General features: G+C 61.0%; 8 protein-coding genes across 8 annotated transcripts in view, besides 13 other annotated features; all 8 read left to right on the top strand.

The window, feature by feature from the left end:
* Position 1: 1 nt before the first annotated feature.
* Tco025E_05207 (kinetoplast DNA-associated protein) lies at positions 2-826 on the top strand (the record flags this gene model as incomplete). The annotated part of the gene is made up of 1 exon (XM_029372108.1): positions 2-826. A coding segment is annotated over one exon (825 nt), but the record flags the coding sequence as incomplete, so codon positions are not given.
* Positions 827-906: 80 nt separating this feature from the next.
* Positions 907-934: a sequence feature (A-rich).
* A 21-nt stretch (positions 935-955) lies between these two features.
* Positions 956-992: a microsatellite.
* A 137-nt stretch (positions 993-1,129) lies between these two features.
* Positions 1,130-1,156: a microsatellite.
* Positions 1,157-1,302: 146 nt separating this feature from the next.
* Positions 1,303-1,333: a microsatellite.
* Positions 1,334-1,617: 284 nt separating this feature from the next.
* On the top strand, positions 1,618-2,766 carry Tco025E_05206 (uncharacterized protein; the record flags this gene model as incomplete). The annotated part of the gene is made up of 1 exon (XM_029372107.1): positions 1,618-2,766. The coding sequence occupies one exon, from the start codon at positions 1,618-1,620 to the stop codon at positions 2,764-2,766; it is 1,149 nt and encodes a 382-aa protein (XP_029227840.1).
* A 178-nt stretch (positions 2,767-2,944) lies between these two features.
* Positions 2,945-2,963: a microsatellite.
* A 201-nt stretch (positions 2,964-3,164) lies between these two features.
* Positions 3,165-3,193: a microsatellite.
* A 152-nt stretch (positions 3,194-3,345) lies between these two features.
* Positions 3,346-3,368: a microsatellite.
* A 35-nt stretch (positions 3,369-3,403) lies between these two features.
* Positions 3,404-3,424: a microsatellite.
* Positions 3,425-3,452: 28 nt separating this feature from the next.
* On the top strand, positions 3,453-4,673 carry Tco025E_05205 (ERGIC and golgi family 3; the record flags this gene model as incomplete). Its single annotated transcript, XM_029372106.1, has 1 exon — positions 3,453-4,673. One exon carries the CDS (start codon positions 3,453-3,455, stop codon positions 4,671-4,673), a length of 1,221 nt encoding a protein of 406 aa, XP_029227839.1.
* A 399-nt stretch (positions 4,674-5,072) lies between these two features.
* Positions 5,073-5,097: a microsatellite.
* Positions 5,098-5,133: 36 nt separating this feature from the next.
* Positions 5,134-5,886, top strand: Tco025E_05204 (transmembrane emp24 domain trafficking protein 2; the record flags this gene model as incomplete). The annotated part of the gene is made up of 1 exon (XM_029372105.1): positions 5,134-5,886. One exon carries the CDS (start codon positions 5,134-5,136, stop codon positions 5,884-5,886), a length of 753 nt encoding a protein of 250 aa, XP_029227838.1.
* Positions 5,887-6,084: 198 nt separating this feature from the next.
* Positions 6,085-6,107: a microsatellite.
* A 236-nt stretch (positions 6,108-6,343) lies between these two features.
* Positions 6,344-7,885, top strand: Tco025E_05203 (uncharacterized protein; the record flags this gene model as incomplete). Its single annotated transcript, XM_029372104.1, has 1 exon — positions 6,344-7,885. The coding sequence occupies one exon, from the start codon at positions 6,344-6,346 to the stop codon at positions 7,883-7,885; it is 1,542 nt and encodes a 513-aa protein (XP_029227837.1).
* A 196-nt stretch (positions 7,886-8,081) lies between these two features.
* Positions 8,082-8,115: a sequence feature (A-rich).
* An 83-nt stretch (positions 8,116-8,198) lies between these two features.
* Positions 8,199-8,247: a sequence feature (A-rich).
* Positions 8,248-8,356: 109 nt separating this feature from the next.
* Positions 8,357-8,773, top strand: Tco025E_05202 (uncharacterized protein; the record flags this gene model as incomplete). Its single annotated transcript, XM_029372103.1, has 1 exon — positions 8,357-8,773. The coding sequence occupies one exon, from the start codon at positions 8,357-8,359 to the stop codon at positions 8,771-8,773; it is 417 nt and encodes a 138-aa protein (XP_029227836.1).
* Positions 8,774-9,283: 510 nt separating this feature from the next.
* Tco025E_05201 (putative phosphatidylinositol-4-phosphate 5-kinase-like protein) lies at positions 9,284-12,430 on the top strand (the record flags this gene model as incomplete). The annotated part of the gene is made up of 1 exon (XM_029372102.1): positions 9,284-12,430. One exon carries the CDS (start codon positions 9,284-9,286, stop codon positions 12,428-12,430), a length of 3,147 nt encoding a protein of 1,048 aa, XP_029227835.1.
* A 515-nt stretch (positions 12,431-12,945) lies between these two features.
* Positions 12,946-12,974: a microsatellite.
* Positions 12,975-13,010: 36 nt separating this feature from the next.
* The window catches only part of Tco025E_05200 (exonuclease 3-5 domain containing 2), a gene marked incomplete at both ends in the record, with an annotated part of 2,301 nt that continues 292 nt past the window's right edge, over positions 13,011-15,019 (top strand). Inside the window, one exon of the mRNA XM_029372101.1 lies at positions 13,011-15,019. This exon is cut by the window's right edge and continues 292 nt beyond it. Within this exon, the coding sequence (XP_029227834.1) occupies positions 13,011-15,019 (2,009 nt within the window).

Raw genomic sequence — 15,019 nt, 5'->3', positions numbered from 1 at the left:
GGAGGAGGCTGAGCGCAAGCGTGTCGCAGAGGAAGAAGCCGAGCGCAAGCGGGCCGCAGAGGAAGAAGCCGAGCGCAAGCGGGCCGCAGAGGAAGAGGCTGAGCGCAAGCGGGCCGCAGAGGAAGAAGCCGAGCGCAAGCGGGCCGCAGAGGAGGAGGCTGAGCGCAAGCGTGTCGCAGAGGAAGAGGCTGAGCGCAAGCGGGCCGCAGAGGAAGAGGCTGAGCGCAAACGAGTTGAAGAGGAGACCGCGCGGGAGAAGGCCAAGGTTGAAGTAGCGGACGCCAAGCTCAGTGGGAAAAAACGGCAGAAGTTGGCGAAGAAGAAGATAGAACGCTGTCGCAAGCAAGCCGCGACGCGGCGACTGAATTCCGCAGCGGCGGAGACTGTTGCTGCAGCAGCAGCCGCGCAAGGCGTTGTGGATGTCCCGCTCGTGAGCGTTCACGCTTGTGGAGCCGCGGCGGCGAACGACGCTTCTGCGGCCGCCCCCTCCCAGGAGACGCTCCTGGCGGATGCCCTGACGTTTCCGAACGGTAGCGTGACCGTCGAACGCTTTGACGACGATGAGCTGGTGGCGCGGCGGCGCAGCGCCGACGACGCGTGGGACATTGGCCTCCGCTTTGACTGGACCCTCAAAACATTGGCGATCGGCTCTATGCCGGTGTTCGGCTGCACCGACCCCCGCCGGCTGCATCCCTTCGTGCAGCGGTACCAGTCGCGGCCGGTGTGGTTCCTCGAGGAGGTGAACGGCGTCAAGGCAAACAACATCCGCGAGGTGATGGAGGCCCTCAAGAAGAGCCTCACAGCCCGGTTTGTTTTCCGAAAGTAATCCACTGAGGTAAGCAAAAAGAGGACGCGAGGACGAGAGGGGGAAAGAAAAAGAAAAAGGACTGTCGTATGATGTTTATGTCTTTTTTTTCTTCTCTTTTACTTTGCTCCTACTCGTCTGTACTCTCTCTGTGCGTGTGTGTGTGTGGGTTTTTTTGTGTGTGTGTTGGCGCGTTGCCTGTTTGACGTTTATTATACTTACACCATAGAGCCCTTCCTGCCCGGCGCCGCGTCTGCCCGCGCGTGTGTGGGCGTTGGTGCCGTGTTGGTGGGGAAGCGGGGGGCGCACTTTGCTCTCTGCCCGCGCACGCACGCACGCACGCCTGAACGCGTGCGTCGCAGCAGCGAGGCAGCCCGTAATAAATAACCGAAGGCATAAAAAAAAAGAAGGCTGCGGAAATTTGCTAAATTGTCCTCAGCCGTGCGTGACATCGACACCCGCCTTGTGCCCGCAATTATTAGTATTTTTATAATCCTTTTTTTTTTTTGTTGTTGTTGTTGTTTCTGTGCGGGGGGATTCTCCTCGTCCCTTCCGCACCGCCCCTCACGCACCTGACGCCTTCGCCTGCGGTGTGCGGATGCCGCGACGCGTCTTTGGCAGCGGCGTGCCGTCCGCGGCTGCCGCGTCAAAAGGCGCCACGTCTCTTTCAGCCCCCCTCCTCTCTTTTCCTCCCAGCTACTCCAACACACACACATACACCCGGCGTTCTCGTTGCGGCGAGTAGAAAAAGGGGCTGCGTGGGTTGACGAGGCGTCTTTGGCGGGCGGAACATACAGTAGACTCACCTTTCGATGCGCTCCACCACGCCACCGCTGTACTACAGGCGCCCCGAAGGCGTCCCGCTGCAGTACTACACCGCCGCCACCGACGCTGCTGTCGCGGCGCGAGACGTGCCCCCCGCACTGCGTGTGCCGCCGCTGACAGCAGCAGCAGCGGGTAATTTGGGCCAACCCGCGGCGCCGAACTTCGCCCGCCTCGGCTCCACGGAACAGGCGACGCATGGGCCTCCGCCCACCGTGAACAACGCGTTTCCTTCCGTGCGGTCTGTGGTCAACCCTTTCAACCTCGTCAACCCCTCACCGCGCGCCTCTGTGGCGGCCGAAAACCCGGCGGATCTCCTGCAACAGAGCGCGGCCCGCTGGAGCACGACGGCGAGTCAAAGCGCCCAGGCCCTCTCCGCGCTAGAGACAGAGGAGGCCTCCCTGTTGCTCGAGGAGCAGGCGACGAAGGCGAAACTGGCGGAGCTGCAGGTAACGCGGCAGCGCCAGATGGAAGAGCAGCTTGAACTCAGCCGTGGGTGGGCGGCGCTGCTTGACCGCGAGGAGCGCTACTTCACGGAGCCCCTCTTGGACCTCTCGGAGGAGCTCATGGCGAGGGAGCGTCAGTGCGGCCTCCTGCAGGACCAACTGCAGCAGGCGGAGGCGCACCTCGAGGCCCTCCATCGCGAGCATCAGGCGTACGACGCGGTTGTAGAGGGAAAGAAGACTTTGGAAGCAGAGCTGCAACGGGTGCGGGAGGGATTTCTGGCGATTGAGAAGCGCCGCCAGGCTTGCAGGTTGCGGGCAGAGCTCTTCTTCGACGTCGAGTCGAAGCGCGCCGCGCAGGCGTCGCACCATGTGCGGGTGCTGGACGCGCAGCTGAAGGAAATGACTTCGACCGGGCCCTTGGCGGAGTTGCGGTCGGCGCCGCCGTCGCGGTCCACGTCACGCGGGGTCACCTTCGCACAGAAGAGCATCATTATTGACGTTGGGCCCCACGCCAAGGAGGCGACGGCGGAGGAGGAGGACGGCGAGGAGGCCGGACTCACGCAAGGACTTGGCGGCACGTCTGTATGCCTGCAGAATGACGATGACGACGACGTCGGTGGCATCGGCGGGCAGAGTGCCGCCTACTCCCTCTGCCTCCCCAAGAGGCACCGGGTTGAGGTGCCCACGGCCTGAGCCTTCTTCTTCTGCAGGCCGCGGAGGAATCCTCTTTTATTGTCGCCTTCGCGTGTAGTCCACCTGCGTTGTTTTCGTTTCTTGCTGTTATTGTTACTTTCTTTTAGAGGCACTCAAGGCATGTTATTTGCCCTTAGATCCACCCCCCACACACACACACACGCCCGCGACCCTATTTTGCTGCTGCTGCTGCTTCTTTGGCCCAACGGGGTCGTGTTTGTTTTTCACTCCCGCGGCGAAGCCGGCGGCGGCGTCTTCTTCTTTTTGGGTCCGGTAGAGAAATGGGGCCGAGGCGTGGCCCTCGACCACCGCCAAGGCAGAAAGTAAAAGTACAAACAAAGAGAGAGAGAGAGAAATGGTGAAGTGCAATGCACCGCTTACTTTTCCCCGCCTGCACGTATATATATATATATATATATACGTATATGTCTCTGTGGCTGGGCAGGTGTACGTTGCGTGGTGTTTCAGCTCGTTCCTCCCACCTTTTCCGCGGCACACGTGCCACGCGGCGTGCACTGGCGCTCGTTGCACATTCACGCACACCCCAATCAGTCCCCTCACCCCCATTGCGTCTAGCCCTTTTGTTTTTTCTTTTTTTTTTTCCCTTACTTGCATTTCAGCCGCTTTTCCTGAATATTGTGTGTGTGTGTGTGTGTGTCCGCTGCGGCGAGGCCCAACAGGAAGCAATGCGGTGGCTGGCCCGTCTAGATGTCTTTCCAAAGTTCGATGCGAAGTTCGAGCAGGACGCGCGGCAGCGGACGGCGGTCGGCGCCGCCTTTTCGCTTCTCTCCCTCCTCATCATCGCCGCACTCGTGGTGGGGGAGGTCCGCTACTTCTTCTCCACCGTCGAGCAGCACGAGATGTACGTTGACCCCAACCTCGGCGGCATGATGGACATCACCGTGAACATCACCTTCCCGCGGGTCCCGTGCGACCTCATCACCGCGGACGCCGTGGACACCTTCGGCAACTTCGCCGAGGACGTGGAGCGCGACACGGTCAAGACGCGCGTGGACTCGCGCACGCTGCACAAGATCAGCGAGGCACGCCCGCTGGTGGACGAGAAGAAGAAGCTGACCAAGGCCCTCGACCCCGACGGCGCGGAGAAGGAGAACTGCCCGAGCTGCTACGGGGCGGAGCCGGAGCCGGGGGCCTGCTGCCACACCTGCGACGACGTCCGTCGCGCGTACGCCCAGCGGAAGTGGGTGTTCAACGAGGATGACATCAGCGTGGCGCAGTGCGCCGAGGAGCGGCTGCGCAAGGCCTCGCTTCTGAGCAGCCAGGAGGGGTGCAACTTGTTTGCCAGGTACAATGTGGCCCGCGTGACGGGGAACATTCATTTTGTGCCGGGGCGCATGTTCAGCGTGATGGGCCAGCACCTGCACGACTTTAAGGGGAAAATGGTGCGGGAGCTGAACCTCAGCCACATTGTGCACACCCTCGAGTTCGGTGCGCGGTTTCCGGGGCAGTTGAACCCGATGGACGGCCTCGTGAACACGCGCGGCGCCGTGGACGCGACGCAGGAGGTGAACGGCCGCTTCAGCTACTTTGTGAAGGTTGTCCCGACACAGTACCAGGTGGCCTCCCTCCTCGGGGTTGGCAAGGTGGTGGAGTCCAACCAGTACTCCGTCACGCATCATTTTACCGCCAGCCCGAGGAATGGCTCGGCGGCGGCGGAAGCGGGAACAAACCCCCAGTTGGTGCCTGGGGTGTTTATCACGTACGACTTGTCGCCCATCAAAGTCTTTGTGCTGGAGACGCACCCGTACTCCTCGTTTGTGCATCTGCTGCTGCAGCTGTGCGCGGTGGGGGGCGGGGTGTTTACGGTGGCTGGCATCGTGGACGCCGCCGTTTTCCACGGCGTCCGCCGCGTGCAGCGCAAGATGCAGGAAGGGAAGCAAAGCTAACCGCCACGCTGCGATGTCTATTCACCTGTATACCTACCTATATTTATCTGTGTACGGCTGCTGCATGTCAAATACCCTTTCAAGAAGCGTTTCCTCGGCGCTGCCGCGCGGCAGCGCCGCCTGGCCTGCAGCAGTGGGGGAAAAAGAGATCAGGGAAGTGAAAAAATGGTCTGCGGCTTCCACCGGGACGCGAAACAGATCACCCTCGTATATAACTTTGCTTCATTTCGTGTCTGTTTGCTTTGCACTCCAGCGTGAGCCCGTCGTCGCCCCTCTGCTTCGAAGTATTCATCTGCTGCCCCCGAAGCCTCTGTGTCTGTCTGTGTGTGTATCGGCTTCTACTTTTTTTTTCCGTTCTCTCTCTCTCTATCTCGGTGCAGTGCGGATTTACTCCTTACCGTGTCTGTGTCTGTGTCTGTGTGTGCGGGGAGAGAAGGAGGGGGGGTGGGTGCAATTTGGCATGCATCCCGCCCACGCGTTTCACCGTGAGGCACGCCCCCGCACGGCCCTCGTGTGTCTCGTCGCCCTGCTGCTTCTTCACGGCCCCTCCGCTGCGGCGGGGTTCGGGACGAAGATCGACGCAGGCGATCGCGAGTGTTTTGCCGAGACCCTCTCGGCGGGTGGGTCTCTCGCGCTTACGTTCCGCGTGACGGACGGCGGCTCCTTCGACGTGGACGCCGTCATGTACGCCACGACGGTGGCCCCGCTGGACGACGTGGAGCAGACGACGCGCATCCACTACAGCGAGCTCCTCATGGCGCGGCGCGAGAACACGACGACGGCCGTCGTGAACGCGTGGAGGCGGGCGAGCGCGGGCAGCCAGACGTACACGGCCCCCGCCGCGGCGGAGACGAAGCACGGGCTGCCGGCGGAGGTCACGGTGTGCTTCGACAACTCCTTTTCCCGGGTCTCGCCGAAGTGGCTGCTGTTTCAGTTCCTGAAGCGCGACGTGCTCGAGGTGGACCCCACGAGCACCACCCGCGCGGAGGCGGAGATCGAGAAGACGCTGCACAGGCACGGCACGGTGCTCTTCGAGCTGGCCACCGTGGCGGAGCGGATGCGGCAGGTGGGGGAGGCGGACCGCGTGCGCTACGCGTCCCTCGCCCACATCATCATGGCCGGCCTGGTGGGGAACATTGTCATCCTGGCCCTCATGGCGGCCTACCAGTACGTGACACTCACCCGCTTCCTCACCCGCCGCCGCGCAAAGTAGAGAGGAGGCATAGGCCGAAGACACACAAGTAAAAAGAAAAAAAGAAGAAGCATGCCGGTGGCCCCGCATACGTTGCATTCATCGTAAATTGACTTCTGGCATGGTTTCCTTGACCTCTCCTTTGTTATTGTCACCGTTGGCTTTGTTTTATGTGAATGCGTTTCATCCGGGTTGGGGGACTCTTCGTGGCGTCTGTTGCCCCCTCCTCCTCCTCCTCCACCCATCTTTTTTTGTTTTGTTTGCTACTTCCCCCTCCTCCTCCTTTGCTGGATGGGGCGGGGGAAAGTGGGGAAACGCGATTGGGTGGCTTCAGGGCGTTGTCAGAGTTGAATCCTTTTTCTTTTTTGTGTGTGTGTGCGTGTTCCGCGTGTCTCTTGTCCTCTGCGTCACATCCGACCATCCAAAAAAAAAACACACACACACGCAGAGAAAGAGCGAGAGACTCGCATTGTCGGGGATGCTGCGGCGGCTGCACACGCGCATCGTGGGGATGGGCTCCGTCTGCGGCATGGCCCCATCGCCGCCAGCGGAGGTGTTTCTCAAGACCCTCCCGCCACCGGAGGAGGTGGACCACGCAAAGTACCGGCGGTTTGAGCGGGAGGAGCGGGAACGCCAGCAGCCCGCACGCATGCATTTCCCCCTGGTGGCGCCCGAGCCGTTTTACGACATCCGCTGCGGCGCCGCAGGGCACAGGCACGTCGCGCTCATGACACGCGAGGGGAACTTGATCACGTTTGGCGACAACCGCCACGGACAGACGGCTGCCCCGCGGCAAGACCGCCCGCAGCGGCCGCGGCAACACGAAGCGGAGGCGCAGAATGCCCACAGTAGGACGCTGGGCGGGAAATCGCAGGTGTCAGACCCGGGATGGGCGCCGTTGTACATTGACCTTAACGGGGCGTTCAGCTCGGGTCGGCAGTCCGTTTCCTGCGGGTCCAATTACACACTTGTCTACCAGCCTGGTGGTCGACGCGTCATTGCGTTCGGCAATAACCACGTGGGACAACTTGGTGTTGGGCACAAAAGCCAGATTGATGGTGAAAAGGGGTTTGCGGCATGGAACCCCACCGATACTTGGTGGGGTGATGGCGGGGGTCTTATTCGTGGCATTGTCTGCGGATTTAACCACACGGTGTTGCAGCTCACGTGTGGGTCGTTGCTTTCGTTTGGTAGCAACACCTGGGGGGAGCTTGGAATCGGCTCCACGGTCTCTCCCATGCAGCCCACACGCCTCCGATACTTTGAGAGTAAGGGGATAGAGATTGCCAAGGTGGCGGCGGGGAATAGTTTTTCGCTCTTTTTAAGCAGCGAGGGGCGGGTGTACGGCTGCGGCGCGACAAACGCCGGACAGCTGCCGCCCAACGAGTTTGAGCCGGTTCCCGTGCCTCTCACGCGAAGCTTTCAGCACGGCGCCCACAGCGGTGGCGCCAAGCTGATTCGGATTAAAGACATTGCCTGCGTGGGATCCATGGCCGTCTTTCTCAGCTCTAAGAATGAGCTCTTGGTGCAGGGCGCCTTGCCGGATTATGGTTTTCAGATCTCCGCGCCGCGTTTTGAAATGGTCAACCAGCAGCCCGCCCTCGATTACTTCCGCTCCCGGCTCCCCACGGCGGTGGCGGCGCCGTGGGGCGATGGCGGCTTTGACGTCGACCGGCTTGTGCAGGGCCCCTCGACGCTGTTGGTTATTTACCGCAACGGCTGCGTGGCCGGCCTCGGCGCCAACACGGAGGGCCAGCTGCAAAGCATCCGGAAGTCGTGGAAGGGAAAGGAGGTCAACCTCGCCAGGGCCTTCGCCGCGGATGAGCTGTTTCCCGTGCTTGTGCCCGCCAAAGCACCCGCGGGGGAGGAGGGAGGAGGCGCCGCCCCGTGGCTGACGTCCGGGTCCGGCTTCACGCTTCTCTTCGACAATGACGAGGTCTACGCCGCGGGGGAGGAGGCGAGGCCCATCGAGCTGCCGCCGCCCTCCGCCGCCAAGCGCGAGAAACGGGCGCCACGCTGAACGCCCCCGCGCGGGAAGCCGCCCACCACCGGCACGTTTGTTGACTTGATTTCGCCCCACTAGTTCTCCTTTGGTCTGCCTATTTTTTGGCGGGGAGTGTGCGTTGCGTTTGCTTCCCCCTCGCTCCTGCCGCCTGAGGACCGGGGCGGCGCCACGCCGCCGCGTCAGTTCCCCGAGTAACCGGCGCCGTGTCCAGTTTTGTTTTGTTTTGTTTTTTGTTTCTTCTTTTTGTGGTGTGTGGCGTCGCGTCGCTGCCCGCATCCCGGGGTTGCCTGCGTCTCGCGTTGTTTCGCTGCGAAGCCCTTCCGGGACCTTCTTTTTTCTTTTCTTTTCTTTGTTTTTTTGATTGTTTTTTTTTTGTTCCCGCTGCTTCCTGCCGCTAACGCCCTCGTGCCTTAGCGGTTGCCTCCAAGGCTCGTGCTCGACTTCGCCTTTTTCCCTCACGCTGGTAGGAACATCACAGCGGCAGTCATGCTCAGCCTCTTCACGCTTGAGGTGACGTACCTCATTATGCCCGCCATGCTCCTCTTCGTCCTCTTCATTGTGCCGGTCCCGCGGGTCTCGCGCTACGTCTCCCGTGTAGTGAGCTTTGTGGAGCGGCCAAACTTCCATGGTCTCTCGCTATTGCTGCTGCTCACTCTGGTGACGTTTGTAACCTTCGTCGTGCAATTCGTCGAGTGGAGGAAACGGTACGGGCCAGGAAAGCCACGCTTTGCCGACTTGAGTTTGGAAGTGGACTGGGAAGCCAAGAAATGGCGGCACGAGCGCAACATGTATATCCATGCACTTGCCACCGTACTGTGTGCCGCCATAATGAAGTTTGCAAGGCTCTATACCGCCTTGGAGAAGCAACAAGTGGCGGCCGTGGCGTCCAAAAAGAATGCATAGATGCTTTATAGGGAATGCACTCCACCTACCATGTAGCAACTTATGTTCCCTCTTCCAGGGGGCAAGTGAGCTGAGAAAACGTAATAGAGGCGAACGCCTCTTTGAGTGGGTTTTTTTTTTACCTCGTGCGTTTATATGTTCCTGTGTGTGGGCATTTATTTCAATTCAAGGGAGCCTTTTGCAAGGCTACTGCGTCTCCGGCCCCTCCGTGCGTGCATGTGTTCTGCGCCTAGGCTCATGTGATGCGTCTGCTATCCTCATTTGTTAAGCGTCATTCATGTGGCACTTCAGTTGATGCGTCCCGTGCGCCACGGCGCGCTGCATGCTCGTTTTTTTTTGTTGTGTTAGCACCCTTCCCTTCTTTCCTTTCTTCTTTCCTTCTTTATATACATTTTATGCTTCTCTCTCTCCCTCGTTAGCCACATCTTGCTGTTATTCGTCTCCATTTTTCTTTTATTGTTGTTATTTCTTCGCCTGCGGCACCGTATCTTCTCAGGCAGCGGGGGAGACATGCCGCACGGGGGCGGGGCGATGGTGGTGACGAGGGCGTGCCTCGGCGAGGACCCGGCGCTCTCGCCGGGGCGGACACCGGCGCTGGGCAACGACGACGCGGCGGAGGTTGAGCTCCCCGACGGCTCCAAGTACGTCGGCTCCGTGCGCCGCGGCTCCCCCTCGGGGCACGGCACGTACTACTACGCCGCCACCGGCGACCGGTACGAGGGGGAGTGGAAGGGCGGGGTGAAGCACGGGCACGGCACGTACACCTACGCCAGCGGCGACCGCTACGTGGGGAGCTGGCACATGGGGAAGAAGCACTACCGCGGCACCTACACCTTCGCCAACGGCGACGAGTACTGCGGGTTTTGGCGGGATGACGCGATCGAGGGCTACGGCGTCCTTACGATTCGGAGCAGCGGGAACCGCTACGAGGGCCACTGGCGGGAGTCCTACCGCCACGGCCAGGGCGTCTTTTACCACAGCAACGGCGACGTGTACGACGGAAACTGGGTCCGGGGCAACGAAGAGGGGGACGGCATTTTCATACAAAACAACGGCAACGTCTACTGCGGCGAGTGGAAGGCGGGTGAGATGCACGGCAAAGGCATCCTGCGGGACCAACACATCCTTTTTGCCGTGGAGTACGCAGACGGGCATCTTGTCTCACAGATGCCAATAGCCGCGGGCAAGAAGTTGGGGCCGGAGTGGTCGAACGCGTACGAGCAGTACGAGAGCTACATGGGGAAGTACCTGCGGTACAGCGACAGGGAAACGCTCGAGAAGGATGAACTGCGCCGCGCCCTGGAGAATGTCAAGGTGGAGTGTGCCCTTTGGCGGAAGCGCTACGAGGATCTCTGCCACACCTTTTCGACAGCCACGCGGCGCTTGCCCGACATTGTCAGCGATGAAAAGAAGCAGTTGGCGCTGCCCAGCATTTCGCAGAGCCCCAAAGTGGCGGTGGGGCGCAGACGTGACGTGGGAGCTGATGATTTCATGCAAATTTACTCTCCCATGCGCGCCCCCCGCAACGGCGCTGGTGGAGCGCGGGCGACGCAAGCGACGAGGCACGGTGGGAAAAAGGTTGCCTCTCCTTTGCAAACAAGGCCCGATTTTGACGGCGTGCGGCGTCCTGGAAGGCATGCGCATTCGTGGGACCGCAAGGACGGCCCAACGCGAGGAGAACTGCGGCGTGAGCTGGAGTCGCTCAGGCAGCATAACGCGGAATTGGTGCAGCAACTCAACGCGCCTGAGACTCAACGTGTGGATGTGGCGGTAGGGGCGGAGCAGCCGGGGGGCGGCAGCCCTGCCCCTCCTGCGGGCAAAGTGGAGGCGGGGACGCAATCTGCGGGGTCTCCGGCGCTGGGGCGAGAGGCTGCAGGGGAGGCGCCGGCTCCCGGTGGCCAGGCTGAGCGGCTCGAGGCGGCGCCCGCCGAGACGGCCGTGGAGGATGGCCAATGCACTGCAGAGCCACCTGAGCCCGGGGAGGCTGAGCGCCTCGGTAAGAAGCTTGAGGAAGTCAGCAGGAAAAACGCTGAGCTGTACCTTCGCTGCGATGCGCTAGAAAAGGAGCTGCGAGAGCAACGCGACCGCTATCGGAAACTCGTCAGGGAACGTAGCTCCGCTGGCGACGGCGCGCTGCCGAGCATCTGTCCAGAGGAAGTTGAGAGGCTTGAAAGCGAGCTGGAAAACGCTGAAGAGGCGCTCCGGACGCAAACAGTGGAACTTAACAGTCGCAACGGTCGATGCATGGAGCTTGAGGAGGCGTTGTTGAAAATGGGCAAACAAAAGACCGCTGATCCACACATTTTGCGCTCTTTAAATGAAAAAATGGATCTCATGCGAACGCTGCAGGAGTCCAACGCCGAATTGGGTCGTGTCTTGGAAGAGAATAAAATGGAGCTTGAGGTTACTCTGGCGGCGAGCAAGATCACGGAGGAGCAAGTGCACTCGATTGAGGGCACCGCCTCCTGCCTTCGTGAAGAGCTGAAACGTGTTGGTCGAGAGTTGAAGAGGGTGCAACACAGGTCCAAGAAGATCTCCGCCGATCGCGAGGCCGTGGCGGCGAAACTCCACGACGCAACCGCGAAGCTGGCGGGCGCAGAATGTGCGCTCAAGACGCTACAAGGAAGGTGGACTATCGTGCTGAGAGTGCGGGGCTGCGAGAAGGGCCCCTCGCCTCCTAGCATCCGCATCCACGCAGAGGACTCCTCGCAGGTTGTTTTGAGCGAGAAGGGTGGGATGCAAACGTTCAAATTTGACATTTGCGTGGATGAAACCATGACGTCGTTGAACGCCATGTTCTGCGAGGTGTGTCGCAATATAGTGACTGTCACGCTGGGGTTTCATGTGGCCTACGTCACTCTCGGCGCGATTTACACCGGCAAGACAACCATGTTTGACAACTTTGTCCCACGCGTGGTCCATGCGCTGTGCGACCACTCCCACCGCTTCTCCGTGGACAAGTACGCCGTGACGTACAAAGTGGCTGCCGTGAGGATTGGCGTCGCTGGGGCGGTGGACTGCGCGACGGACTCCGCGGTGGCTGAGGTGCAACGGGACGCCTACGGCCTCTCTGTCCCTGCCGGCGTAACATTTGTCGAGGCGACAGACGTCGACCTCCTCTCCACCGTGGAGCGGTTACGGCAAGAGCAGCTGGGTGGTCGTCGCTCGCACATATGGATTCAGATTCGGTGCGTTATCGCCCACAGAGTTCGACAGACTTTCACCGTGGGACGCGTCACACTCGTCGATTTGTGTGGCCCCGGCCCGCTTCTTAAGCAGCCGGAGGATGTGGAAAGCGCCCGCTTTGCGAATCGCTCCTTTGGACATATTCTTGCGGTGCTGGAGTCCCTGCAGGATGCGCAGGGTGGCGTGGTGCCGTACGCCCGGTCCCTGGAGACTACCCTGCTCTCCGACGTATTTGGGGGGAACGCGCTGACCACCATTCTTGGCACCGTTTCCTCCGCAGAGGACGACGTTGGCGAGAGCGAACACACCTTGCGGGCCCTGACGATGGCGTCAAAGGCGGTGAACGCGCCTTTGCTGCCGTGCTTTGTTAGCAGCGACGAGCTCCGACTACGGGAGCTAGTTGAGACAGCAATTTCCGCGGAAAAGGCTTTACCAAGTCTATGGGAAGTAGACGGGCTGCGAGAAATGTGACTGCCCGAGGTTGATTCGAGCGCAGTTTCCTTTCAGTGGACGTGTGTCAGATGTAATATTTATTGTATTGTTATTTTCGTTTTTGGTTTCCTTTCTGAAGTTTTATGTGCGTAGTTTCGGAGGCTTTTAGCGCCAGCGGAACTTGCCTGACGCCCCCGTCTACCCCCCGAAGTTCCGCTATTAAAGGCCCTCCCCCGCCCCGTCCCGTAGCTGGAGTTCCGCTATGGGTGTAGGAGTTTCTACGTGTAATAGTACTCCCCCAACGATCTAAAGTAGCAAGCGCATTTTGGCTTATTTATTCCTCCCACATTTCTTCGCTGCCTTCTCTCTCTTTTTTTTTATTTACTTGTCGTTGTTGTTGCTATTGTTACTATGTGTACCGTCCATTACGGTGGGCATTGCTTTCCTTGCCTTGTGCTTCCTTCTGACGTAAGCCGAGTGAGTGTCATTGCCTTTGTTGCACCCCCGCTCGCGCTCTCTCGCCCTCCGGCAACGCCCGACTGTGCATGGTGGACTTTTTTTTTATTTTTCTTATTTTTTTTTTGCATTCCTTCTAATTTGCGGTGGTGGTGTACGTTGCATGCGTATTTGGCTTTTTATTCAGCGGTTTTCTGCCGTGATGAGGCCTCGGCGGGGCTTTTTCAACCTCTTCTTGTCGTTCCCCTCTCAACCCTCTGTCTGCTTTGCCTCCTCGGTGGCGGTGCAAAGGGGCGGTAGAAGAAGAACGGCGTGCCCAGCGATGCCGCGACGAGTCATTGTGGTGGATCCTGCCTGGGCGCGGCTCGACGAAGCGAGCTACAGCGCGTCGTGGAAGCTGCTGCAGGAGGAGGCACTGAGCTGTGGCTTTATCGGGGTGGATTTGGAGTGGACGACGGGGCCCAAACCCGCCGCAGAGACGCTGGAGGAGAAAACGCGCGGTAAAGCGCACGCTGCCGCCGCTGCGGGAGACAGGGCCCGCGTGCGACGTGGAAACACCGTGGGGCCCGTGGCAGTGGCGCAGCTGAGCAGCTTTTCCGTCACCTTTGTGATCAGGCTGTGCGACCTCGTTTGCATGGTGCGTGGCGAGGACCGCAGGGAGGCCGCCGAGGCCGTGCCCTCGACGCTGGGCGGTGTCATGGGCAACTTGCGCGCCCTCCTGGCAAACGGGCAGGTCGCGAAGGTGGGGGTGGGCATCCTTGGCGACCAGGCGAAGCTGCAGCGTGACTACGCCGAGTTCCGACTGTCCCCCTGCGTTGAGCTCGCCGTGCTGGCCCGGCACCTTTTCCCCGCCAGCGCGGAGGTGGCGCAGCTGCGCAGCCTAAAGGACCTCGCCGCCCGTTTTGCCGGCACGCACCTCAAGAAGGACACACTCGTGACGCGCAGCGACTGGGGCGGCCGCCTCGGGGCGCTCTCCCCGCTGCAGGTGCAGTACGCCGCGGCGGACGCCGAGGCCTCCTTTGACGTCTGCCTCGGCATGTGCGAGGAGTCCGCCCTCGTCGCCGGCGACGACGCGGACGGCGTTAGTGAGACGCGGGGCACGGCGTGGACTGTGAAGTCGCTGCTGCAGGCCGTGGCTGGGGTGAGGGCGACGACGGCTCGGAGGGAGCAGCCTGCGCGGCCTGCGCGGGACAGCCGCGCCGCTGCGTGGTGCAGGGGCCGCGCCAAGCCGTACTACGACAACATCTTTGTGTACGACGCGGAGATGCGCCTTGTCTTCACGGTGGACAAGTCCAAGGCGGAGTGGTACGTGCACAAGAAGGGCATCGCCTCGGTGATAGCATGGAGGGACGCGGACGACGAGGAGACGGCGGAGCCGCAGCGGCGGATCGCCGCCATTCAGCTCAACTTTAGTCCGGACTTCTCCAAGTACAACGACGCCCACATTCGGCGCAACTTGGATTACTTCCGCCAGGCGAAGGAGAACCAGTGCGTGGTGTGCGGGCACGCGAAGGATCTGGTGCGGTTCGCTGTCGTGCCCCTGGCCTACAGGAAGTACTTTCCCAGCGTGTACATGAGCCACAATAGCTACGACCTCCTGCTTCTTTGTACGGCGTGCTTTGCCGGCGCCCGACGACTCTACGACGTGGAGCGCCGACGCGTTGCGGTGGACTTTGGTGTGCCTCTGGGCCACCTCACCCCGACGGAGGTGCAGTCGCGCCGTGCGCAGCTGCAGCAACCGGTGCCTACTGCCATGAGTAGCCGTTGCAGTAGTGCGAGGAGCAGCAGCAGCAGCAGCGGCAGCGGCAGGGGATCAACCCGCGACGCCGAGGACGTCCTCTCGCTGGCGCAGAGGAGGCGCATCACGCAGGCGTACCTTGACATCGAGGAACATCGTGGGGTGCTCCTTAACATCTTCAAGTACGCCAAGGCCCTGCGCCTCGCCTACGAGGAGCCCCTGGACGCGGCTAATCGTAGTGATTATGAGGCGGCGGAGGAAGAAGAAGAAAGGGAGGAAAGGGTAAGGAAAGAGGGAGCGGCGGCGAAACGAACGTCCGTGAAGTCGCCGGCGATCCCGCGCAGCGTCGGGAACAGCTGGCAGCGTACCTCGCCAGCACGCCCCAGGTACCCCTGCGCGGTGTGCGGCGGCGCAGCTGGCGCTCTTCACCGCAG

This window comes from Trypanosoma conorhini (genome assembly GCF_003719485.1).
Source record: "Trypanosoma conorhini strain 025E chromosome Unknown Tco_14.4_contig_00294, whole genome shotgun sequence".
Lineage (NCBI taxonomy): Eukaryota > Euglenozoa > Kinetoplastea > Trypanosomatida > Trypanosomatidae > Trypanosoma > Trypanosoma conorhini.
Note: the sequence above shows the minus strand (reverse complement) of the source record. Positions and strands in the feature narration are given on the sequence as shown.